This window comes from Hydractinia symbiolongicarpus, chromosome 7, assembly GCF_029227915.1.
Source record: "Hydractinia symbiolongicarpus strain clone_291-10 chromosome 7, HSymV2.1, whole genome shotgun sequence".
NCBI classification, from domain to species: Eukaryota; Metazoa; Cnidaria; class Hydrozoa; order Anthoathecata; family Hydractiniidae; genus Hydractinia; species Hydractinia symbiolongicarpus.
Window position 1 is genome coordinate 4,520,301 of NC_079881.1, and position 26,425 is coordinate 4,546,725.

General features: G+C 32.9%; 2 protein-coding genes across 3 annotated transcripts; both read left to right on the top strand.

Annotated features, from left to right (window-relative positions):
• Nucleotides 1-44: 44 nt before the first annotated feature.
• Nucleotides 45-17,722, top strand: LOC130648391 (uncharacterized). Of its 2 annotated transcripts, none has more exons than XM_057454437.1 (2): nt 45-1,960; nt 16,338-17,722. In XM_057454437.1, the coding sequence occupies exon 2, from the start codon at nt 16,402-16,404 to the stop codon at nt 17,182-17,184; it is 783 nt and encodes a 260-aa protein (XP_057310420.1). In that variant the 5' UTR covers nt 45-1,960; nt 16,338-16,401; the 3' UTR covers nt 17,185-17,722. The 2 variants fall into 2 exon arrangements, with proteins under 2 accessions (XP_057310420.1, XP_057310421.1); XM_057454438.1 differs by lacking the exon at nt 45-1,960 and adding an exon at nt 9,587-15,756.
• A 5,067-nt stretch (nt 17,723-22,789) lies between these two features.
• LOC130649230 (uncharacterized) lies at nt 22,790-25,973 on the top strand. The gene is made up of 2 exons (XM_057455482.1): nt 22,790-23,043; nt 24,642-25,973. Exon 2 carries the CDS (start codon nt 24,671-24,673, stop codon nt 25,454-25,456), a length of 786 nt encoding a protein of 261 aa, XP_057311465.1. The 5' UTR covers nt 22,790-23,043; nt 24,642-24,670; the 3' UTR covers nt 25,457-25,973.
• Nucleotides 25,974-26,425: the final 452 nt, after the last annotated feature.

A 26,425-nucleotide genomic window follows, 5' to 3' on the forward strand; every position in this document is an offset into this window, starting at 1 on the left:
TTTGCCACCACAAGTAATTGTGTAGGCTATTTTTATATTAGACTCACGCATCTTGAACGTGTCTAAGTTCAATAGTCAATGTGCAGAGTGGTCTTAGCACTTCGGATATTTGGTTAAGTCTAAACTCCTAAAATGTAATTGTTGCTGACGTCAGCATGGCAGATTTTCACGAATTTCGTGGGCCCTGACGTAAATTATTTCGGTGTGCTGGCGTGCTAGAGAACGTGACTAGCAACTTTCGAAGGCTGTCTGCCTGGCCTACGTGTGTGCAAAAGTAGCAACTTTGCGGCCTGCCGGCTGCAGAGCATTGACTGTTTGACAGTTTTATTCATATTTTAAAAATGAGGGGGCAAATGCCTTTGTCTTAATATTTTTGCCAACATTATAAATTACTAGATCATTTCACTACTGGTCGATAATTCAATTTTTCATACAGCATTGCAAACATCTCGCTAATTGCATGAGAGACAGACTGACGTAGACGGGCATTTTAATGTAGGTCCTTGTGTAGTCTTCTTACGCTGATACTCTTTGACGTAACTTTTTCGTTTGTTTATTATTATTATTATTATTATTATTATTATTATTACTATTATTTGAATATCTCCACTGTCATCTGTCTCTGTATTCGAAAGTGGAAGAAAAGCAGAATTAATATATTTAAATGATGACAACGAAGATGTAAATAAGTTTTAAGTAGATGAATAAAAAAATGTCTGCTTTTGGAGATTATACTTAACTGGAATTTTCGCACCGGACCGAATAAAATGGCTGTTTCTTTCTTTGGGATTGTCCTTTTTTTACGCTGGCTGTATATTCTTCTTATGCCCTATATTTTACTGCGCGGTAGTTAATGACCTACTGCCCAGTAGAATTCTACTACGCAGTAGATCACGACCACTTGAAACCAAAACTAAATATAAGCTGATCTAATAACAGCTATAATCTATCGTTTTAAAAATATAGTTAACCTTTTTAGGTCATAAGAGAGTTTTATTTATTGGAACTCTAAAGACTTTAGCTGCTATTTTTTTCACAGTAGAAGAAACTAATCAAATTCTTGTCTCGCTTTTTGTTTTTCTTGCTCCCCCTAACGTCACTCCCTTTTTGACTTCGTCAGCAGTGTCTGTTACCACGCTGGAACAACATGTCGACATATAAAAAGAAATTGCTTAAACCATTAAGACCAGGAAATATGCAATTAGCGAATAGGTGGTATGGTTTGGTGCGTGTGACTATCGAAAAGAGACCAAACCTTAAGATGATATGACAAAATTTAACGACATTGGCACGATCAGTGATGACGTCGTGTGATAACAAGCAATAAAGCAATCTTGTTCCCAGATCATTTTGCCTTGTTGATGAAGTTGATAGCGGCGAAAAGTTGGTCACTCTGTAATAATGGCTCAGGGGCCAAAAGATCTTGGGGATGAGCTTAGTAAAAAGCCTCGACCACTGCACAGAGTCGATGCAAAACCTATGTTTAATTTTTGATATGATTATTGAGCGAGAGGACATTATATTTATATATCTTCTTAGAACAAACGCTTGTAGGATTAGTTTCAGATAAAAAAAGATCGAGACCAACACGTTTGAGAGCAAAGGATATGGTGTCGTTAACATCAAATAGGCCTGCGGACGAATAAAATCATGAAAATGCAAAGCAAATTTAACTTCACAGTTGGTAAACATTCGGTCGCCACTGACAAAAAATAAAAGCTTAGTGAAGATTTAGAATTTACTTTTCGTTATTGTGATGTATGTTTGCTTGTCTTCTTTCAAGCTGTTTTTCTGTGCATCCGTAATCTTGTCTCAAAAAACGCGATGGTAAACAAACGTTGATATAAAAAGTAGATATTAGAAGAATAAAATTAGTTTGAAAAGTTTTCGGTGGCTTAGAATTTTTATAAAACAGATATCGTGATTGAAAAAGTGGTAAATGTAGTACTTGAATGTTGAGGTAATAGATAATTTTATTTAAATCTTCATTTTGTTTCATTTAAAATATTGGAAGATCCTGATTTGTGCGATATTAAAATACCCGTATTCGTCTTTTTTTCTGTCTGTCACGCAAAATGGTAACTTAGCTACGCGAGTAGCGAGGCGCACGCAATGCGGTATAAAAAGGATGGGCAAAACCATGGATTTTTCCACGGGCTAACGACTAGTGTTCTTAATAACAAGAAAACAACCTTAGAATTTAGACCTCCTTTATTCTTATTGATGGAACTTTTTGTCGAAATTGTTTTTGAGAAAATCCAACGTTGTTCCGATTGCAATTGACCTGAAAATGAGAAACTTAGGTATTTTTGTTCCAGACGCAGCTCCATATTTGTGTTCTTGACCAACCTCGCCAGTATGAATACAATCTTGCTGTAGTTTTTTTTTGGTGGGAGAAAAACAGTCAAAAGCAAAAACAATCATCATTAGCTTCACAGAGAATTTATATGTTGGTTTGTTTTTACTTTAGACTAGAAATATTTTGCAACCATAGATTGGAACCTTCATTGTTCTTATTTCTATCTTATTTTTCTCAACAAAATTTGATGCTCACGTTCTTACAAAATTGTTCTTATAAAATAATCGTCCTGGTAAGCTTGATTCTAACATAACTCTGGGATTGTGGGGGCATAAAAAATGTCAGCAAAAATGCATGTTTTGAAATGCTTGTGTGTGTTGTATTGGACCTAATGAATATTGTTAGGCTTCTTTCTTTTCGCAACATAAAAATTTACAGTGTTTTAGCTGTAAACTCGCAAACTATCTCGACTCGCAAGTGAAACAAAAAGTTTTTCGGATATGAAAAAGGGTAAGCCTAGATAATTAAATTTTTTCGAGAATATCAAACTTAGTTTCCCTCAAACGAAAGCTCAAAGCATATCACTGTCAGAGCAAAACCCCAAAAATTCAAATCCACCTCATAGCAAACCACGAATACAATCAACCAATAAGCACAAAGTCGGCGTGGTCACATCTTACCCTCTTAAATAATATAAGAGTTAATTATGTTCACGCTCAAAACAAAGGATTGAAAAATAGAATTAACCAAACAATAAACGCAATAAATATTCTGACTGCGGAAGAATTTTTTTTAAACCCAGCGTAATTTCTCCCCACCTTAACTCCTCCGATTTTCTGGAGGTGAGAATAAGTATGTTGGATCTTCTGGCTAGGGTAAGGTTAGAAAAACAAACAGCGAACTACTTTATCGGTTAAAATTTCGTCAGTCGGAATTTTTCGTCGGTTATAAAATTTCGCCGGTGAAAAGTGACGAAATTTTTCTGAAAAAGTGATCGACGACGACGAAAAGTTTTAACCCTCTTTCAGAAGAAAACAGTTCTTTAGTTTTTTTACTTATATTTGACAAAATAAATGCTAATCAATAATAATACAAGTGTTTTTCTTCATTTTCAAGACATTCTTCGCTTTCTACTTTCTAGTGCCTCAGTACTAGTACTTTCTATTTCAAAATCACTCTCGTCAAGAGCTTTCGTCGTTATGAATAATGTCACGAATATGTTCCAACCCTTAGACATCAGCATCAATCAGTCTGCCAAAACATTCATTTCACATAAGCGTAACACCTGGTACGCTGATAGAGTAAGTAAGCAGTTGTCAAACGGAGCTGCACCTGGTGATGTCAAAGTCTCTCTCAAGTTAAGTGATTTCGACACTTTTCACCGACGATTTTTACCGATAAGCAAACGAAGAGAGATGGTCTTCTTCTTCTATCAAAAAGAAGAGGCAATATCTTTGGGAACAATGGCGTGGGGTAGACCTAATAGTTGTTATGGTAGGTTTATTAGTGGAAAAAAATTTGGATTAAACATAACCTTAATCTCAAGACCTGTGATACTTTATGCATATCGGAAGGCGAGACAATAAGCGCAGCGCTGATGGTAGACAAAAAGTCCAGAACGAGTTTGGATTACACATGCCATATCTCACAGTTAGTGAACGGAATGAATGGGAGATTAAGCATTTTTCTGTTATCCTTAAGTTTAACAGCCTACTGTTGAACTGTGACGCAAAGAGATTGTTTTGAACTTGTTGGTGGTCTGCATTTTCTAAGCACAAATCAGACGTTTAACAAATTAAATTTGAAATGAGGCTAGCTTTTCTTATTACACTAACGAAAATTTGTTTTCTGGATTGTTCTTATTTATGACAAAATTTAGAATCAGGAGGTTGTTAGATTTAAGTGTGCAATCGGTCTTAATTTTCTGCAAAATCTGAAGCTGGTATACTTATATGTTCTTATAAAGTAATAATTTAGTTCAGTACGCTAATTTTACTGAATGAGAATACCACGTGAAATTTATATCACTGTATTTACAGGGCACGAGAAAAATCAAAGTTGCCAATTATGGCAGTAGCAACTCGCAACATGTGACATATAAATTCATACTAGATAAGCTTCGAGTTTAGCTACATAGTTCATATCCTCATTTGTTTTCTGTTGTGAATATTCTTTCAATAAATCTTCGAGCTTCTTTGTTTCGTCTCCGTATCGGATGACAGGAGGGATGCGGTACAGGCCAAGACAACTGTTTGACGTCAGGAAATTTGAGCAGAAGTGTTTGTAACTTTAACAGTGGTTTCCAGGCCTTAACACGCTCTGCAATCAAAAAATGCAGTTTTTGATATTTAGCTTAAACTCATAAAGAAACTTCCTTCCACTCTTTTCTAAGACTATAATATAAAGTAAAAGACAAAATCCCCATGGCAACTCCCAACACCAATTGCTTTACCTGGTTAAAAAAAGGAGATAACAACTTCGATTGCTCAGTCACCGTCAATTTTCCTTAAGAAACTCTGATAGAAAGCTTTCTACGATTCTCTCTAATTCAAACGGTTTTCCAGTCCCTTCAACACGATTCTCTCCTTAATTCGGATTTAAGTGTGTAAACAGGGCTTTCACAAATTCACATTACGCCACTTTTGGTGTCGCCCTGAGAAAAGCACTTGGTGATGCAACTCCTATTGTCGAAAGAGATCGTCTCTCCAATGTAAAACAATCAAATATTTAACAGTTTTTCAAATAGAATTTCTTTTTTGTGTGAACTTGATTTCTTGATTTTGAATTTACCGTAATTTCTTTCTGAAATTTACATTTTCACTCTCCGAAGCTAAAAGTTCGAATTAAAGAGATTTTCTATAATTCAAATATGTTTATAATTCGAACAAAAATTTATCCCCGTGGGAATTCAAATTAGGGAGAGTCAACTGTACCATGATACATGATACTTCAGAAAATTCACGCTTCTTCAAATTTACAAGTAAAAGGAATTATTGACATTGGACATTTTATTCATCAAACAGAAAAGAAACAGTGAAACCAGAGTAGTGTACCTGGCAACAAAATACAACAATATATATCATCCCAATAGAAGACTTGTTGCTTCAGGCCAACAGACTATTCACAAGACTACTTATCTCAATCGATATATCAGACAAAAATAACAACGAAATAAAACTTCGAGTAGAGTATATTGAAAGAAAGGACTTAACATGATGCAACTTGCAAATAACGCATATAAAATTTTAACCAATGACTAATATCTCTATTTTTAAAATTGTGTTTACCCCTAAAGAACGGAGGTGTAGAATTTTAAATTTTTGTGGGCTTTTTATCTTTAAATTTTGCACTAAAATGTTCAGAAATCTCCTATTTCGTCATCAGTGCAGTAAAAAAGAAAAGTTTCAAGACAAAAACAAAAAACAAAATTTAATTGAGAGTCCCTCTTAATTTGCTTTTTTTCTTAAAGTAGACTGAGAACATTTTGCTCTTACCGGGTCTGTCTTACCCTTGCCCATAATTAAGCAGCTTCAAATTTCTTAAGTTGATTAAGCGAGGAGAAATAGGAATAGAATGCGTTTATGCATAATAAAAGTTTTATAGTACTTCTTAACATCCACTTTGCTTTGCTTTATTAATTAATAGTCGGCGGAAGAGTCCAAAATTACTTGTGGCAAATCCCTTTATGTTGTAATGCACCAACTGGATATTTTCTGATGTTCCCTGTGGTTTTAATAAGAGCTGACGGTGGGGTTAATACTATTATGTGACACAACATTATGACGTTTTTAGAAACACATTAGCTCCCTGAAATTATTTTATCCTCTGTATGTCTTCTTATAACGCCTTTTATTGCGCGCTAAATCAAAGAGGTTTTTCTTATAATCTCCTTGCATTGTGTCTTACCATCCTTGCTAATATTTACGTTTTAAACGCGTCCTTCAGGCGGTTTTATTTTTCTGAAACTTTATTTCTTTTATGTTTTTTATTTAAACAGTATTACAATCTCTGTCATCTTGCACCGACTTCGTGATTTGTCAGCTCAAACAAAGTAAACTAATTCATTTTCGACCTCAATTTTGAACTTTCTGAATTTTTATTAAAATTTCTCGTGTTTTACAATTTTTAAATTCTTACTTCATTGATGCAAAAAAAAAAAAATTTATTTCATCGCCTGTAACTTCTCTCGTCGACTTAAATTTTCGTCACCTCCGAAAACTTTCGTGTCTTAAAACCGACTTTGAAATATATATTTTGAAAATAAGGTCCAATGGTTTCTTTCCGTTAACATACATATTTTTTAGAAAAAAAATAAATTTGTAGGTCCCATGTAACAAAAGCACGTTATTAGCAGCAGAATACGTAATACCTCTATAAAGAATTTTGATTCAACCCCATCTCGATTACAACTTGATGTTTTCATGAATACACTTGAATCAGTCGCATTGCTGTGAACAGTACAGTCTTGAAAAGTTTAATGACTTTCTGACGTTTATGTGGTTAGTATACTCAACTAACGTTGTTTTCTTTGTGTTGGCAACCGCTATCTGTGCTTTACTAGAGAAAGAGGGAATTGAGAAGAAGTCTAGGGAAAGATGTTGCTCAAAGATACTTAATATAGAATGATGTTGTAGGTATGTGTTAGTCAAGTCTCAAATTTTTATTTTAAACATATCTCTTTGTATTATTTTAAGGCTCGTATCCAATACTTTTTGAGTGTTATTTAGACGAGGTATTATATTCTGCTAATCTATCGTCTTCAACATCTTTCGTCATCGTCGATATCAATTGTAACTCGAACTGGGATGACACTGGGAATGAAGAAATTTTTTTACATGCACTTAAGATCAATCCTTTTTAAAAGCAATAATAATTGTGAAATTAGCGGATAATAATCTATTCTTTTATAAGAGAACATGCAATTTCACAATATGATCGTCTTCTCTATTTGTTTTCATTGTTTCCTTCTATGTGTTTTTCTCAGCTTCTTCGAACCGCAAACGAATTCTTGTGTTTATCTAACGGAAACACGAACTATTTCCGGTCCTTGATTTGTATTTAATTCCTATTTTGTGTTATGAATTATTTGCAAACCACAATGAGCGTTCCAATGGGATTAAAATATTTTGATAACATTGTTTACATATTTCGAAATGTTTACCAATCACTTTAAGCATTTCGAAGAATGCAACATGGTACTTGATTATGATAGATTTCAATTAGCTAAACATCCTGTGTTTTATATCATTAGTACTGAAAAGCAAAAGAAAATTCACCCGATGGAAACAGGTGCAAAAAGTTTGTGCTGGTAAGGTATTTGGAAAGGCTTGCCACAATAATTTCTAGATTAATATAATTGGTTTATTTTCTTATGCTCACAAGTACATGTTTCTTCTGCCAAACATCGGGAAGCACTGAAATTGATGTTCGGAAAATTCAGTTGCTTTAAAATCAAGAAAATTAATTTAATATGAAGAACTTTAAAAATTAACTTAAGCCCGGCACACTTGCAAATTTGACATTGCCGCAGTATGTAATATAAATACATCAGCATCTTTCCCAGGTTTTATTGTCATACAGTGTTCTCACTGAGTTTAAAATAAAGTCAAAAGCAATTACGTACATTTTTGATTTTCACACGAAATGTGCCGTGATAAAATGAAGTGTTGGTTATTTAAGCATGATGCCTTTGACACGAGTTTAAATAAATTTAAAGGTGGCGAAATTATGTCTTTGAATGTAAATTACATGCATGCTTGAATGAACGGTCATGTCAACATAAATTACAATGAGCGCCTCTTCTTCCCCCACCCTTTCTGTGAACAAGTGTCTAGTCTGTCTCCCTCTTTTTCTTCGAGTGAATGACGTCATCCAAATTTTTTCATCCAAGTTTTTGTCTTATATGCTAAGAAACATCTCTGCAAAATTTTGTGAAAATGCGAAATTCATATCTCCCTCCTCATTTTGGAGAGTAGAGTAGCCTTTTTCAGCTCCCTCAGGTTTTCCTTAATAAAACTCGACCTAAATAGGATTTAATTAGTAACAGGTGTGTTTTAAACGAAAATCAAATATACTATTTGGTTAAAGACTTAATATTTCTTACTATGGAGCATGACACTTTTTCTTTCAGTAAATGCGCTGTCAATTTAGTAAAATATCACGATTTTTTGAGCATTTTAGGAGTTACCAGTTGAAAGTACCTATCAATCCAACGTCATAATTTATAAGATCGCGTTTTCTATAAAAACATTTAATTGGCAGAAGTGACAAGCAGTCGAGAGAGAAGCTACCGCCGTAGTGAACGTGTCACAGAAAATGATTTGAATTACTGACAGCAAGCTTCTAATTCGTCATTTAGACAGACAAATTGACACATCAATAAAGTTTTCATTAGAAAAAATTATATAGTGGTTGCTTGTAGTTAAATATATAACTACTGACCAAACTCGTACCCAGTTTTATTTCCCATAATCCAAGACAGGTTTTGTTTTGCTCGTTTAAAGTTTTACTAAAACTCAGGGCAAAATTATTGTCGGTTTACGAGGTTAAGTAAAAGTTACACAGAAAGCATAGAAGTGGTATTTCTGTAATATCACCTAGCAACTAATCTCGTAAAAGAGACATACTAAGGCTATCAATTATGTCTTGTTAACAATTTATATGACTAACTTGTCATTCTTTGAAATGTATTATCACAAGGCTTCTTTTATTTCAACATCTCCGTTATGCGTCGTATGTAGCTTTTTTGACTTTATAAAGAGTTAATTTTCCCATTGTGTTTTTTCTTCGATGACGTCATGATAACTCCATCCCAGAACATAAATGTGATCAAAGAAGGCTGAATCTCATCACTATTTACGTCCAATATTTGTTTTTCTAATACATTAAAGCGCCTCACCAAAAGAGATTGGTAACTAGTTATCACTCCAATATATAATTTCAGACAACCAAAATGGCGACATATTTTAAACTTTAACCTCCAGTCTTGCCCTGTACTTAAAATAAACCGCATTTAGAAATTTTTACAAATAATGTCTATTTTATGTGGGTGCGAAAAAAGACGGCTTAATTATTTCCCGCGCCTTCTGTCGATAAAACAGTACCCAACTTCAATTTTTTGGGTTACTTTTACATCAATATGTTCGTCTTTTAACCAAATGTTTAAAATACCTAGTTGAGACTCCCTCCTCTTGTAAGCTTTTAAATGAAAGTTATGCATGCTTGCAAAAGGTAAACATAGAACTAAAAATGCACACACCTGACAAGCTCAACAACAAGAAGAATGAAACAGTTTAACCATGGTGTAACAGAACCGAAAATATCAAGATTGGAATCGGTTTTCGTTTACGACGTAAACCGAAGTTGAAAAATTAAATAAACATAACGATCTTTTGTCTGAAAGCTCAACATAATGGCGACACTTCTTGGAAACGACGTTACAAAAACGTGTCTTTTGTGTTATGTACATTTTGATTTTTTACACGAAATGTGACGTGATAAAAAGAAGTGTTGGTTATCTAAGCAGGATGTATTGGACACGAGTGTAAATAAATTTATAGGTGGCAAAATTAAGTCTTGGAGTAAACGTTCTCAACACTGAATTTCTATTTCGGATTTGAGAACGACAAAGAGTTATTTGGGACCATTGAAATGAATTGGCATCTAATTTGGGCGGTTGAGAGCTAAATATTTGTACAAAAACTCCCTTTATGTGTTTTTTCACATCAAGTTAATATCAACCCTGCGGTGGAGAGGTAAAACATTAATTGGTTTTGAGTGTATAACATTTAGCTTTAACTGCTAAAAAACTGTGTTAGTTTTACTTGCATGCACTTTGGCATAAAAACGAGACACTTCAGCTAGATAAATAAATCAATCAAAGCAACTTTTTATGTTTACAAGTGTATAGAATTAGTCATTTGGTATTTATTTGTGAAGCGTTAGTGAAATATGCGTATGTTAATGGAACGAATCCTCATATAAACGAGAAGGTATATAAAACTACAAAATTGTTCATATAATGTTACAGAAAGATTTTTTTGTTTGTTTTGTTTTGGAATTATTGTTTTGGCGACGACTCTATTTTTATCTCCTTCTTTTATCTCCTTCTTAGCGGAGTTTTCTTTTTTTACTGAAGCGATTACAAAATAGTCTTGATAGCTACATCTTAATGCTCGAAGGAGAACATATTAGCGAGTCCATGAAATTATTTTTCGTTTTGTACAATAGCTACAAACTTTATTTCTAGCCAGCTAAAAGAAGATGTATAAACATAAGGTGTCATACGAGAAAGGTAGCTAGCTGTATTTGATCACAGTGTTTTAACATTGAGATCAAGAAAACGTAAGCTGTGACAAATACGCTCTTTTTCGTGGGCAAATAGATGCTAGCAAATGTCGAGTTATGATGTGAGTTTTAAATTAAACTTTGTGTCATTTCTAGCTGGTTGGTTCATCTGTCTGTTGTAATATAACTACAATACAAATATCATATTACATTTTTGTGAAACTATTACACACAGTTGCGCAGCATTCCGGTCTGCAGATTTGATGTTTGTTTTCAGGTAACAGTTACAACTAAAATAATACAAATTAAACTTATTACACGTTTTTTTTTGTAAGCTACACATGGATAAAATCTTCAAGAAACAAAACGATATGTGAAGAACAATCAGCTTCGGCCAAAATTTTGTGTTGCTTATAAAGAAGCATACATCGGTTAGATTATAATTTCATTTGTGTTTATAACTTTCCCAATACTTTTAAAACAGTTTTAGCTACTCTAATTTTCGTGGATATTTACACCAATTCATTTCAATTACGTGCAATCATAGAGCATATGTACATCATTACATTCGTTAATGAGAGATTTTTAGAATGGCTTTGTATTCCTTAAATACTTTAAATTGTTCTTAATTTTTTAATTTGATATCCATCGTTGTGTTAATTAAAATAATAAATGATTTGTCAAGAACAGATTTCAGTTGACGCAGATTGTATCAGTGTGTGTCACATCTTGTCTACGAATATACCACAGATAAATGTAAGTTTTTGACTTATAACTTTTTGTAAATAAAAAAAAATAAAAAAATATAAAAGGATTGATTGCAGCGTAAAAGCATAGGATAAAACTGTTAAAAAACCTTCAAGTCTTTTTTTTTTACTTTGATTGGCTTTAGATCTTTTGTTGAAGTAAAGCCTTTATTGATTGTATATTATCTGGGATTTTTTTTTATCTTTATTATTAATACTTCCTTATTTTGTTCTATTCTTTTGTAACATCTACACATGGTGATTCCCATCTTCACTTACTTACACATTTTTCGCAACCCCGGAAGAATTAAAGTTGAATGGAATTAAATGAATTCCTTCCAACATCATCATCAAGCGTCTCAGTGCATTGATTTGAAAGCAATGTTGGCATAACTTGCAAAAATATCAGGTTAACCTTGTTTTAAGGAAAAGCTTCTTAAGCAATTTCCATCTGCAATTTGGTTATCATAATGTCATTTAGAGACGTAGAATGCTACAATCAATCAACTTTCTATTTGTTCAACTTTAGATGCACATATATAAACACACAAATTTAGAATTATACAATCGAATAAGTCTTAGAGGGTAGAGCATAGATATTGTGTTAGATTGGTTAAAACAGTTAGTTCTTGATTAACGGTTTGTGCACTGATCTAAATAGTCTCGAGGATTTTTATCTAACAAATTTTAACTGTCAATCATCATCAGTATTACTGCACAGTCGCTGTAAGCTAATTAATATGGATTTTTGTGAACAAACGTCTAAGAACTTATATTCCCTTTTAATTGATAAGAGAAGGGAAAGATAATGTAAGTACAATGTAAGTAGAACTTTTGCGGATTTTCAGTGAAATGTGCGCAGCAATCTATGCGATGTTGGTAGCTAAAAGTAGCTACAAACGAATTCCTAGTAGACTTCCCATGGTTGAAGTCGCGTTTTAACAGATTTACGGCTAGTACTACTTGTTGTTCTAAAATAAGGAATGATGTTTGTGCTTGTAATTACACTTTTGGTTATCAATAGTAAGGCTTCCTGCAATGAGACGTACACAATAAACCTAATTGGAGAATCATCAATGCAATTAAAAACTAATTTTGGTATAGTAATCGAGCATAATAAAAAAAGGGAAATAGATCGTGCTGTTTGAACATGATTTAAACAAATTTATTTTTAAAAGGAATAATATTTTTTAAAACTGAAAAAAACTGGATGAAGTGGGAAAGTTTTTTTTCAAGTCAAACTTTTTATGGCAGTAACATTTCGTTGTTTTTAATTTGAAAGTAACTATTGCATGTAGTAACATAAAATTTTTTGATATACCACGTGTTTAATATTTTTTTTTGTATTTTTTCTCAAATTCATGTTTGTGTTTTATGTGTAAGCTGACGTAAGCTATTGATCACTTGACAGGGATTATGGAAATGGTTATTAGGAGATGACAGATCAAGTTTTAACGCTTCTTGATTCGCTTCTCTGTGATGTTGAAAGGTTTTTCGCATTACTTATGAGTGGTACTGACTTATTTAACTTAATGGATAAATACACAGATAAACAAGACGTGAAAGCGAATTGCTGCTGTTTTAAATGATTATTTATTGGTGGAAAAAAAGGTTACTCTTTATACTGACACTCTTAAATTTTCCCTATTAATCGTTTATCTGTTATTCATCTTTTTCTTACTTTCGATCTCTCAGTTCCTTATTTTTCTTATCTCAAGAAGTCATGTGAGCTAAACATTGCTGAAAGTTGTTTTAAAACAATTTTGTTTGGATGCAGCAATTTAAAAGCAGTTTCATGATTTCAGATAGCTTGAGAAAGTCTAATAGCAGTACAGTAATATAATAATATTTTCTGAATATATAGCTAAATCTGTATATTTGAGTTTAATGACCAGCTAATCCATCATCTGGGAAGTTGACGTTCAGGTTTGGTATACTTATTATTATTTCTCCCATTGATCTTACGTTATACTTTTAAATCCATGACTTTCACAAAGAATAAACAGTTATTTAACTTCATTTTCATTGCAAGATTAACGCAACACACAAACTTCTGGTGTCTGCTTAGGGTGCTAACCAATACAGGTATATAAACCCGCTGAAGTTGCTTGGATACGTAGATAAGAATACACTTATGTTTTAATCCAAGTTCAAATGAAGTTTAAAGAAGTTACATCTCGTTTTTAGACCGACTCGTGGCCTTGTAGTAGAGCAGTGCGAAAGGTCTTGGGTTCAAATCCCGGTCGAGTCATGCCAGAGACTATAAAAGTGTGAATCGATCCTTTCTGCTTAACGTTCAGCATGAAAATAGGCGGTTATCTAGTTGAGCGGCTGTTGTGCTGGCGCGCCTTCCGTAGCACTAGGACCCATTTTGCAGGACCCTCATTGATAACAGCTCTATTAGGAATTAAAGAGGCTATCCTGGCCCAATTTAAGTCTCGTGATGCTTAATGGTGGTAAGGTCTAATTGAGTGTCACTTTTTTTATGATTCTTTTTAGCCTAGTGGAAATATGTTAGGCAGCTATTGCTTTTCTAAATTATACATTTATTTAAAAAGGGCTGAAAAAATAACCCGAACTCAGTATTAAATTCTTTTTTCAATTAAAAAAAATATACACCGTGCAGACAAAGTGTTCTCCAGTGTTTTTAGCCTCACTCCAGTGTATACAGGATTTGAAACAAGTATATGACGATATAGTGGGCAGCACTTAGAAAAAGATATCCAAGAAAAATATTTTGCTAATTTATGTTCACATTTTCCCACTTTGCAATTGTCATGTGCGTCACGGATTAAACTGAAGCACACGCATACCGTGGGCGCAAGTTGAGAAAACTCGACCTTGTGGTTTTAATAGTAAACATTTTAAGATATGGCTTAAGTACAAAACTAACTTGAATAATCTGTTAAAAGAATTAAGCTGCGTGCAAATCTATTATGTTTTTAACAGCTGATGTGACATATCGAGACATATCGAGACAGGTGACAATCTATGAAGGAACAATCTTTACAAAATACTTGAGGGAGTAGTTTAAATGATATCTGTGAAATAAAAAGACATAAAAAGATGTGAAAATTACACTTACGTATAGTTGAGCAATACAGAAATAATGGAAGAGAGAACAGATGGAAGATATTACAAGCCAATGCTACTGAGACTACAAATTCTTAACTGATTGACATTTTACCAAAGGAACATGAAACTACAATTTCTATGTCCTAATTAGTGGGTAATGTTTTCCTTTTCGGTTGTTCCGTCCATATATTGAACTAACAAAAATAACATCTGAACTTCCTCTTCGAAAGCGGAATTGTTTTGGTACAACAAAAGAAGGATAGGTAAAAAGCATGATGCAGGTGTTGCGTGGAAAATTTCAACTATATCAACGTACGTAATGCCATGCATATATGACTATGGGGTGGTATTCATGATCTGATTGGACCGCAAATTCATGATCTGATTGGACAACAAATTCATGATCTGATTGGACAAAGAATACCGGGTGATTGAGGAAAATAAACGCGACATTATATTTAATTGTTTATTTTATCTTCTTATCATGGATGAAATGTTTTCATTGTGCAGAAGTGTGAAAGTAAAAGATATATATTCTTTCTTATTATTTTTCATTTGATTCAAAAAGAAATGCGTGGGAGCTGAAGTTTGATGAAAAGTTATAATTTTCTGTTTTATTCCATTTTTCTGACAAAAGTATAAATATAAACACGACGAAAAAATAGAAAAGAAAATGAAGGAAAAATAAAGAAAAAAAATAAAAACGCTATATATTTTGTTAAGAAGTATTTCGTTTCCATGCAGAGAAAAATGAAGTAACTTCAGCTCCATTTTACACTGTGTTTTTAAGTAAAGTCTTCTATTTTATCTTTTTCTTGCCTTGGTGAATAAAATGGTGAAGAGGATAATATAACATTTCATTAAGTTATATTTCAAAATGTTTGAAAAGAATATTTACGTCTTTTACAGCGACACCACGTATTACGTATTGCTAGGGAACTGGATCTAGTGTAACAAAGTATATTGCAGGATTTCGGCTAAATTTGCATGGCGTTTACCTTGAAGAAGATTTATCCAAGAAAATCCATTTATTTGTGAAAAACACTTGTCTTCGTAAATATATAACGTTTTTTGATCAAAACAGAAACCACCGCAGATGTTTTTCACAAATTGTTGTTTTTTTTACTTCTTTAAAACCTTTATTTATTATATTTATTCTTATTTTTTATTGTCGCGTTCATACATTAGTTCTACAAAAGAGTATAAACTTTGTTTTAAATTTAGAAGTGTGTTTTTCTCAAATAAAACAGCGACTGTTTGTTTTGGATGTTGTAAAATAAAAATATGCCAGTGTAAACAAGATCTTATTTGCTCCTGCACTGAAAAAACTCGATCTTGCTCTCCTCAAAGGTATTGCAAGCATTTGAATTGTTTTTTTAGCCTTGTTTGTTAGCTATTGTGATGTCTTATTATTGTTGACATACGTTTTTATAAATAAATGGTAGAAATCTATTTAAGACGAGATTGAATCTAGGTACAATATGTGTGATGAGATCTGATGTTATTATATGATATAAAAAGTACAGTATCTATCTAGTTGTCTATTTGGTGTATTGATTCCGAGTGCTTGTTTCGTTGAATATTTTGCAGAACGATTATAATGATATTTCAGTTCGAAGGTTTTTTGATAGCGTCATAGGTGGTTTGAGCATTGCAAAATAGAAACGAGGTTAAGTATTTCTGTTAGCCTGCAAACCATGCCATGCAATAAATTGAGAGTACACAGTATCTGTACCAGTACTAACTATGCAGCGTTCAGGCTATGTGCTCTCTCTATCTATATAGATATCTATCTTCCATCAGGCGATTTTAAAGATTCCGCCCCGCGTGGCGCTGGCGGAAATCAACAGGAATGTAGGCAACATAAATTGGTAATAATTTTATGCTTATTTGTTAGATGCTTTATTCAATACCTTTTTTTTGTTATTTAGATAAGAAAATAGTGATTAAAAGCTATTTGGTTACGAGCTTTGAATCATTACGATCATCTTAATAATGACTCGATCGACCATACAAGATAAAAGGTATTGTTTACCTCCAGCAAAGGGACTAAAAAAATACGAAGATAAATTTCCAGAGGACACGGCATATCGGCCAAGAATTCCGTCGTGTCCAGCAGTGTTGCCGTCATATATAAATCGCGACTTTTTGCAAGAATTCGAAGATACGCTAGCAAAAGTACGTGAAGAAACATTTGCAGAATTAAACGCCGAAAACAAAGTCGGTAATAAAGTGCAACGTCGGCATTCTTGGAGTGTCGGCACGGAAAATGCAAGAAACAGAAACATTGAAAACAATAAGACCAACTTAATATTGCAACGAAAAATAAGTGGAGAGTCAAGACGTAGTAGCGTAGCGAGTGTGCCTGAAGTGATTGAAGAATGCTCAAGTGATGAAGAAATGAGTCATGAATCCACTGAAGATTACGATTACATGCATTGTTTGAACTGCAGTCGCTCAAGTTCTACCAGCTCACTCGAGAACACTGAAACACATAACATACAATATTGTTATAAATGCAAACATTTGTATCAAGCAAAAAATAACTTTGCTTCCACATACAAAGAAGGGAGACGCTCCTCCTGGGGTGGTGAGAGTACGCAAACTAGTTCTCCGAGACGGTCAAGAAGAAGCAGTTTGACGGACAGTACGGACTTACCAATTATTGCTGAACCATTTACTGACGAGGAGACAAATGACACGGCTGATTTAAAAAAGCTTGTGGAACTAGATATTAATAAGCTCTTGAAATTTAACAGGGGTGTGGATATGAGATGAGAATCTTGTTTTATTGTTATATTTTTATCCATTCTTTTTCGATAATTTGTTTTTTAAAGTTTTATGTTTAAAGCAAAATTATTTCTCTAAAGTCGATTTTTGTTGCATTTAAATTTAATTTGCGAAAGGTGTTGGAGAAATTGGAAACAGTAAAGTCAGTTCTAAATTACATTTTGTTCACCTTCTTTTAATATTCTATTTGTGGACATTGCTTGTACCTTGTATTTTCATTTTTTTCTTTTTTTATTGCTATATATTTACCGCCTAAATTTACTTCAAAATAATTATTTTTTTATGTAAATAAAGATTTATGGAATTGTATATATGAGTTTACAAATTTAAAGTTCAGTTCTTCAATCCAAATTAATGAATGAATGTAAATATTGTCTTATTTTATTTCCAAATCTTTTTTCTGATTTGTTGTTGCACAATGCTCATTTGGATTTGAGTAAAACCAAGATTAAGTTGAACTGCTCAGTATGACAATGAATCTTTTTTATTACGCTTTTTGTGTATATTTTACTTAAACGACAGACATTCATAGGGAAAGTCGATGTATTTTCTTTCAAAATCAGTTTTGTTGTTAAATATTAACAACTCTGGAAAGCTATTTATCAGTCTACTGTACTTCACATTCCTATTCTGCGGACCAAATTTTAAAAGTAAAAAAGCTTGAACACTGTGTGAAGAGACACAAATCACAAATTTAGCAAAATAATAGCAGATTTTTGTCCTCTGTTTTCTATTCCCTTATTTATGCGTATATCACTGTGTTATTAAACGTTAGATGGTGCAAATCTGACAAAAAACACGACACGCAACTGGCATTTAACAAAATGACAGAACAACTTTACCAACATTACTTTTGTACCCCTTCTCCCTGCCAATCTCACGCTTCAATATAGCAGAGTTTATTAGTGTATCGCAGAAATAAAAAAGAAAGTTATGGAGGTAAAAATTGCTTGGAAACAAAGTAGTACTGGGACTTAAAAAACTCCCTTGGTTGAAAGCGTCATGAATGTGTCTGAACTTAATAGAAATCTTTTTAAATGGACTCTTCTTTGATACATCGATTGTATTTGGTTTGGGGTTTTCATTGGAAGGCAAGTTAATGAAGCTAACACTCAAGTCAGCGGACATGTTTAGATGAGATAATTATTATTAGACTAGTTATTTGCTGTTGGATATCCGTAGCAAGACTTCTCTCATGTAAAAAGAAGATGTCTTTCACACTTAACTACAAGATACCCCTTGTCTATATTAAAACATTGGATTTCCAAAGTAAGCATCAGTTGTAGTGGAGATGTCGCCACAGCTCTTAACGTAACTTAAACATTAAGAAAAGAGGATAGGATTAAAAGCCGAATGCTCCTTGAAGAAGCTAAATTTAACCGCATAACGAGAAGAAGACCTTACCAATTACTATGGCATGAGTGAGATTTTCGTACTTCTTATGAGTAACCCTAATGATCAAAAACATAAATTGAAATAAATTGACATTCTCCTCTATTAATATTTTGATAATATAATATGCAGTTACAACGCAATTTGTAGCACCTTCCCAATTTTAAAAATCCTATAAATTGAGCAGAGGATTAAGATATATTTGTAGAAAAAAATTCAACTGTGATCTTTCATAATTTTGGCAGTTATTTGCGTCATCAAAACATAGGTAAGCATATATGTACCCAATTGGCTTCCAGTTCTTCTATGCAAGTACAAAGCGATTGCGTAAAAAAGCAGTAGGATAGAGTTTGCTGCGTCATCAAATATTGTAGTGAATTGGCACTTGTTCTAATTTTAGAAATCTCTAATTCAACATTTGATAATGATTGCGAATTATCTCACAGTTCTTCGACGCATCTTTCCGCAATATTATTTTCTTTGATATACCGCAAAATCTCCTAAATCCTTTTGCAAAACATGCAAAGAATGTTTAAAATTCTCATTAACGGCCTTTTTACAGCGCCATCTGGGAAGTAAGAAAGTGCTTGCAGAGACAAATGTTCGATTTGGTTGTTGTTTTATTGAAGGGCCACCTGATGGTTCATTTCTTGGTGAGCTTTCTTGCCACAATAATTAACTTTGTTAAAAAGTTAATAAAACAATAGGATTATTTGCGATAGAAGGCGATTTTTTATGAATGTTAGATCAAATGCTTTTTTAAAACAACAGCAAAAGTAACAAAATGGCGCCCAAAACATTTCTTTCCCTTTGGCGATTAGATTTGTCTGTTAGCTTTGCCATGATGAAGAGCAGCATCCCATGAAATCACTCAAGAACATTCTATTTGTAAATAAATAAAATCCGATTGCAAAAGACGAACTTGATGAAGAAGTACATTCATGAAATGTAAAGGTCATGGATAAATTATAAATTATATCTAAAAATGCGAAATTAGGTGTCAGGGATGGAAAGTAAGTAAAAAATACAGCAGACTTGCAGGGAGCTAGAAAACATTGTGATCAAGAAAGTTCTAGATAAAGAGGGAAAAATAGCTAAAATGGTGAAATAAGTGGACAAAAGTTTGTGTTCTAGAGAGAAAGAAGTTTTAAAATATGCGAGACATGGATAGTCTATTGTTAATAGAAATCATTTACATTTTTACCGACCTTAAAGTCAACGATGAACAGATTTTTCTAACATGAAATCCTGTTTATTGTTGATTTCAGACCGGTACGATTTGTCGTATATTTAACGTGCAGAGGGTACCTTTTGACGAAAATTTTCGTCCATAATAAGACAACTCGTATAAAAAATCTTTGACATGTTTAATATCAGCTATATATTAATTAGTTTATAATTCTATTGCGAAATAATTTCATTTTTAATTTTCTTAAAATTAATTGTAAACGATAAACAACAAATCCTCTATAAGTAGAGGATTAATTTGTACATTCACATTCATAAGTATATTCAGAAAATACAAACAGAAGTGCTGTCTGCAAAATTACAAGATGATTAGTCAAAAAAAGAATAAATCATTGATATAATAATAATAAAAAGGAGAACTCAGAATAGAGCTCTAGGGCACCACTGAAAGATGAATTTTTGCTTCAATCAAGAAAAGAATATAATGAAATTAGATAGCTAATTTCGAAGTTCGCTATTCCTATCTTAGCGTCGCGTACTTTTAGCTTGTAAATGTTCACATCGTAGTAGGGATATTACGATATTTGGTTAAATCCATACTCTTGAAACATGCTAATTTGGGCTGACATGAGTCCAACCATTTTTCTTGAATTTCGGAACTTTTTTGTACCCGAATGTGACTTATTCGTTGTTCTTGAGCGCTAGAGAATGCCATTGGAAACATTTAAACGCTGTCCACCTGGCGATTTTGGAACCTGCCGGATGCAGGATTGATCCTTCTTTACATGTTTTAAAAAAGGACAAGAACTCCATTACTTCATTACTTCTGTTTACGATTGTGGTTCGCAAGAAGTGGTTTGTCAATAGAAATGAAAAAAAAGTAAAGCCAAAACGAAAGTATAGGCATGCATCGTCGCAATAAAAAGTTTGTGATTAATAAAAAAAACTTTAAAAGATTCATGCGAATTGCACCAATATCAGCTTTTTTTATTAGGTTCACTCTTCCACTTTTCAAGCCTTCGAGTGTGTGCATACTGGGTAGTATACTTATTTACCAGCCAAGCGGAGGCTAAATCTACCAAACATAAAGAAGGTGTCTATTGAGCTTTTGACCAACTTTGAAGGAAGCTAACAGGTTTATAATTTTGCTTTTCACTGCCGTCATCTTTTTGAGGAAACCTATCGTTGCTAAAGGTATATTTGTAGTTGCATAATGAGAGATAGGAGATGGACATTTCACTTTAGTGTGCTTGCCATCGATTAAAAGAAGAAGAGGACGATGCGTCTGAGACTTCTGAATGAAATATAATACGCATGTCCCTAGATCTACAAGCGCACATATTAACGATAAGTAAACTTATGAAAGTGGATAAATCAAATGAACTTTCAAACAAACTTACATTTCTTGGCTATTAAATGTCGAAAGTTGTTGATGATAAAAATAATACTGACTGTAAATATCTAGCTTTCCAATGGAAGGAATTGTCAAGTAAAGACCGACACTTTGTACACTTCAAAATACAAGAAATAAGAATTAAGATTCTTTAAATTTCTTGCATGAATTTTCCAACTACAACACTGAAAGCAATTTTTTGATTATTTTCATATGTAATCAATACTTTGTTATAATAAGCAGATATTCCATGCCAGTTCGTTGCATATCAGAATTTATTCTCTAGAGGTAAAGCAATATTTCTATACAAAGCTTTTGGTGATGTTTATAAAGTTCCAGAATCATTAATTTTAGAACACTCTTAAACAATCAGCTGAGTAAAAACTAAAAAGTTAATGCTTGAACGATTCAAAATTGTGATATATCCTTATCTTCCACCCCTGTTATTCAATGAAAGTGATCAATTATATTTCAATCCGTTAGATTGTTCATGCATTAATTTCTTTTGTTTTAAACTTAATTACTATAGCTAATTGGTTGGAAGTATTTTAAAAAAATTAAGGCGGGAATTTTGTAAACGAAAAATAAATAGTTTTAAAAGGGTTATGTTTAGTGCACATAATTTCTTGTTGTCTTTTTTTTTACTTACAAAACGGTGTAGTAGGCATGTTTGTTAAATAACAGATTCTCGGTAAGACAATATTTTACCTCGAGTGGGTAAATCTATATATAAGTATCGAACGGGTGGACATGCAATATGTTCTTATTATTTGCAATAGATAAATCTGAAAAAAGGTTGGTCATTTAGAAGTTACAGGGTTAGGATTTTTTTCCTCAACCGCAAAATCCAAGTTTTAGTCCTATTCAGATAATAACCTATGATAACACAGCAAAGATTTCAGACACTTGGAAAATTCGTTACAGGCGTTGTGTTTTTTATAATGTATTGAATGTACGAAATGTGGAAATAAAAAACTTATCACTAAATTTCTTCCTCTGTATAACATTTTCCCGCAAAAAACGAAGATGTTTAAGGGGCACCGCGGGGTTCACAAAGTTTTATTGTAGCTCGAAACAGAGACGAGGAGGAATACGTACTACAAATATTATTTTGTTTTATGTCAGTGTTATTATTATTGTTATAACAATTTTACTTCCGGTACTATAGTTTATAGAAATCAGATGAAGAGATGTTTCTTCAGATTTTTACTAACAAACTCCAAACTATCGTCACATTAGGTTCCAGTGGGTGCATCATGGGAGTTTCGAATATTCTAGAACCACCTTGTAGTCCATCCTAGAAAAAAATGACAGATTATATCTCTCAAAAATCTAACTAAATAAAATAGGTTTCCTGCGGCATATCTTCCCCCGTGCTTATTTGGAAGTCAGTTTCTACACATCACTTTAATTATTTATTTATGAATACACAAATTTGATTGGCTAATTTGTGTGCAAAAATTTTTCTATTTTTTTTATTTCAAAAATCAATTCTTCCTTTCTCCTCCTTCATTTTTATTTGCACATTTATTCAATATTTTTCTTGTTTGCTATGATTTCATTTTAAAATTGAGATATGATTCTTCAAATATACACAAACATTAAAAAGAAAAAACAGAAAAAACAGAAAAAAGTTTTGTATGGTATTGTGTCGCCGTCAATAGATTATGATTCAAAGCGAATAGTTTCTTTTCGTCCCGCTTTTAAAGTGTTTTTTCTTTAATAATAAATACATATTCTTCTGGTTTTCCAAAACGCAATTGGTTTTTCAGCTCTTTTGGGAAATATATTTTTCCACATAAGTTGAATAACAAATTCAAGAATTTTTTTGGTGACCCAGCCTTTAGCATCAATTTATTGTTATCCGGAACCAGGTAGGGATTTTGATTTTAGAAAGTTTTATATGTGAAAAATAACTTTCTTTGCTGCAAGAATGGAAAGCCTGTATGAACATATAGCAACTTGATTAATTATGTTTTCTGCGTCATATTCTTTTTGACATTTTCTTTCTTAATATGTCAATTTCTTTCTAATATTAATGTTTTCTAGCCTATTTGTCAGGTTTCTCGGTTGAGTGAGATGAAATTCATCACCATATTTTTATATGCAACAAGAACTTTACAGAGCTAAATGTGCGGAAGAAATCAATAAACTTTTAGAACTCTTCTCCTCCTGTGTTTTTTATGTATGTACATTTATGTATGTATCTTCCAACATATCCTGCTTGAAAACTAAAGATGGCGAACATACCGAGTTAGATTAGTTCACAAAAACGTAGAACGAGAATGAAATGGCGTGTGAAAATTTTGTTAACATACCTGAGAACGATGATTAAGTTATTCAATAAAACGAAGTGTCAATTTATTTCCATAAAACACGTATTTTTACAAGCAACACAAACCTTTCTCCGAAGCGTAATATCTCTCTTTAATTACTTGTTGTTTGTCTTCTGCTTACTTGTGAAGAGCACGTTGTATGCTTACTTACTTAGGTTAGCGTGTGATCAAAATCACATTTTAAATACGTTTGTTGCTTACAACTTGCAAAACTTTTAGAACAAAATTTGTCTTGGAATTGTTATTCTTCTTTTTATTTATGTGTTCACTTCAAGCTGGCTATTGTTACCAGGTGCTTCAATTTTTAAAGAATTTGAACCTCATGTAGCTTATAAAAAGTTACTGATATAAAAAAGCTTGTATAAAAAATCTTGTATATCATTTGTGCTTTTTTAGTATTTTCCTGATGCATATCTTAAAGGAAAAAAACGAATGTATGGTTTATTTGTTATTCTTTTTTGAAATAGCTTTTTTTAGCTATTGTTCAACCAAAACATTGCCATTTGTAACTGGATTGGGATAAATCTTTGTATCCAATACACATGTTCTTTTCACACTGTATTCCGTAGATATTAAAACATTACAAAATTTAAGAAGAGAAATATAGTTTGGAATTTATTACCTTTAAAATTTTAATAAGGAAATGGACAAATATCGTGCATTGTAAATTTTTTTTATAACATAAATGAAGCGTATTACCTGCCAGCTGTTTTACGATGTTAGTAAAAAACATATGTCTAATGTCGTTAAAAAATGAAACTTCAGGATTTATATATTGCAAAAGAATGTGTTTTAGCTATAAAAATATAGTTAATATTTTTAATGATAAACAAGGTAGCACTTCTTCTTCTTCTTCTTCTTCTTCTTCTTCTTCTTCTTCTTCTTCTTCTTCTTCTTCTTCTTCTTCTTCTTCTTCTTCTTCTTCTTCTTCTTCTTCTTCTTCTTCTTCTTCTTCTTCTTCTTCTTCTTCTTCTTCTTCTTCTTCTTCTTCTTCTTCTTCTTCTTCTTCTTCTTCTTCTTCTTCTTCTTCTTCTTCTTCTTCTTCTTCTTCTTCTTCTTCTTCTTCTTCTTCTTCTTCTTCTTCTTCTTCTTCTTCTTCTTCTAAAATTAAATGTTATTTAACGTCTTCTATTTAGAGAATATCGACATATAAAATTTCTTCAAAATGACTCAGGCAAGCATACAAGATAAAAGATATTGTATACCACCAGCTAAAACGTTGAAAGTATACGATGAAAAGTACCCAGAGAGTTTAGGGATTCCGTATTTTCGACCGAGAATTCCTTCATGTCCAGATGTTGGACCATTTTTACTTAAATCAAACATTCTAACTATGCTTGATCGTTCTACTGAAAATTTAAATAACAACAAGATCAATCAACTGTTGCCAAATTGTAAAACTGAGGATTATCAACGGCGACATTCGTGGAGTCCTGGAACAGAAACTGACAATGATGAGCATCAATTCGAATTGAAGGGAAGTTTAATTTTGTTTCAACGACGGTACAGTGGAGACTCGAGGCGCAGTAGTATCGCAAGTGTGCCTGAAGTGATTGAGGAATGCTCAAGTTCAGAGGAAATTAACCAGGAACCAACACAGAAGACTGATTATATGCATTGTGTAAACTGCAATCAAACAAGTTCCACAGATTCTTCAGAAAATTCTGAGACACACAATATCCAATATTGTAATAATTGCAAACATTTATATCAAACAAAACACACTTTTGCTGCAACATCTAAAGATGTCAGACGCTCCTCCTGGGGCAGTGAGATTTCTCGGGTTCCCTCTCCACGACGCTCAAGAAGAAGCAGTTTGACGGATAGTACGGACTTACCAATTATTGCTGAACCATTTACTGATGAAGATATTGAAGGGATAAACTCAACGCAGATATCAATAAAACAAAGATCGAGTGGTCTTTTAGCGCCAACATCTAAACAAATTTAGCCTTCTATTGACGCTGGGTAAGTTATAAGGAAGAGAACACAGAATGCGTGCAAATGCGCACAAAGAGAAGAAAATATAGCACCTTAAATTTGACCCCAATTTAAGTGACCTAAAATAACGGACGTTATTTTTTTACAGATAAAGTTTTTGGTGGAGAATTATGGTTTCCAGATTATTTTCTCGGATTTTTCTTTTTTTGTAATGATTGGATGTATTTATGTTGAAATAACTTAGGGAAAATATTTTTCTGCGGAACAAACTTTTGCGATTAGGTTTTCCTTGCAAACTGTAGAATTTATTTGTGACATTCACTTACCTTTTCGAAATGAAGGTGCGTGACTTTTTTTTGAGAGGGGGGGGGGGATAAATCACCTTCTTTTGTTTCTTTTTTTTGCGAATGTGCTCAAAAATCGCAAAAATAAGATGCAGAAATTTCTTTACTAAGATAGATAAAGAAGTATATGTACTAATTCTATGTATCAATTTTAACTAATATTCATTCTTATCACATGCAGAAGCCGCCTCAGGACTTTTTTAATCCAATGATGTATTGACGGAAGAATTTTCAACCCTAAGCCTGGTAGATGATATTTTAGCAAGTTAAAAACTGACACGATGTCAGCCAGTGGAGCGTGTGTTGTTGTAATGAATTATAAAATTTGTATATAATGATAGAAGAGTTTAGACAGTATCAGAATTGGATAATGTGTCACAAAGTTATCTTATTGGCTAACCTTATTTTACAATTCGGCCTAAATAATGTTAATTAGTGGCGCGCCATCAAATTAGGAGTGTTAATTTAAAGGGGCTGCGGAACGGCTGTTGAGTTTCGACTTTAGTGCCTTACACGAAAGTCGAGCTGATGGCGGCAAAAAACAAACTGGCTATTTTTCCGGCATGTATGTAAATTACAGACTCGAACATATGGATACATCTAGAATTTTTATCTTCTCTAGCCTTGGTCATGTT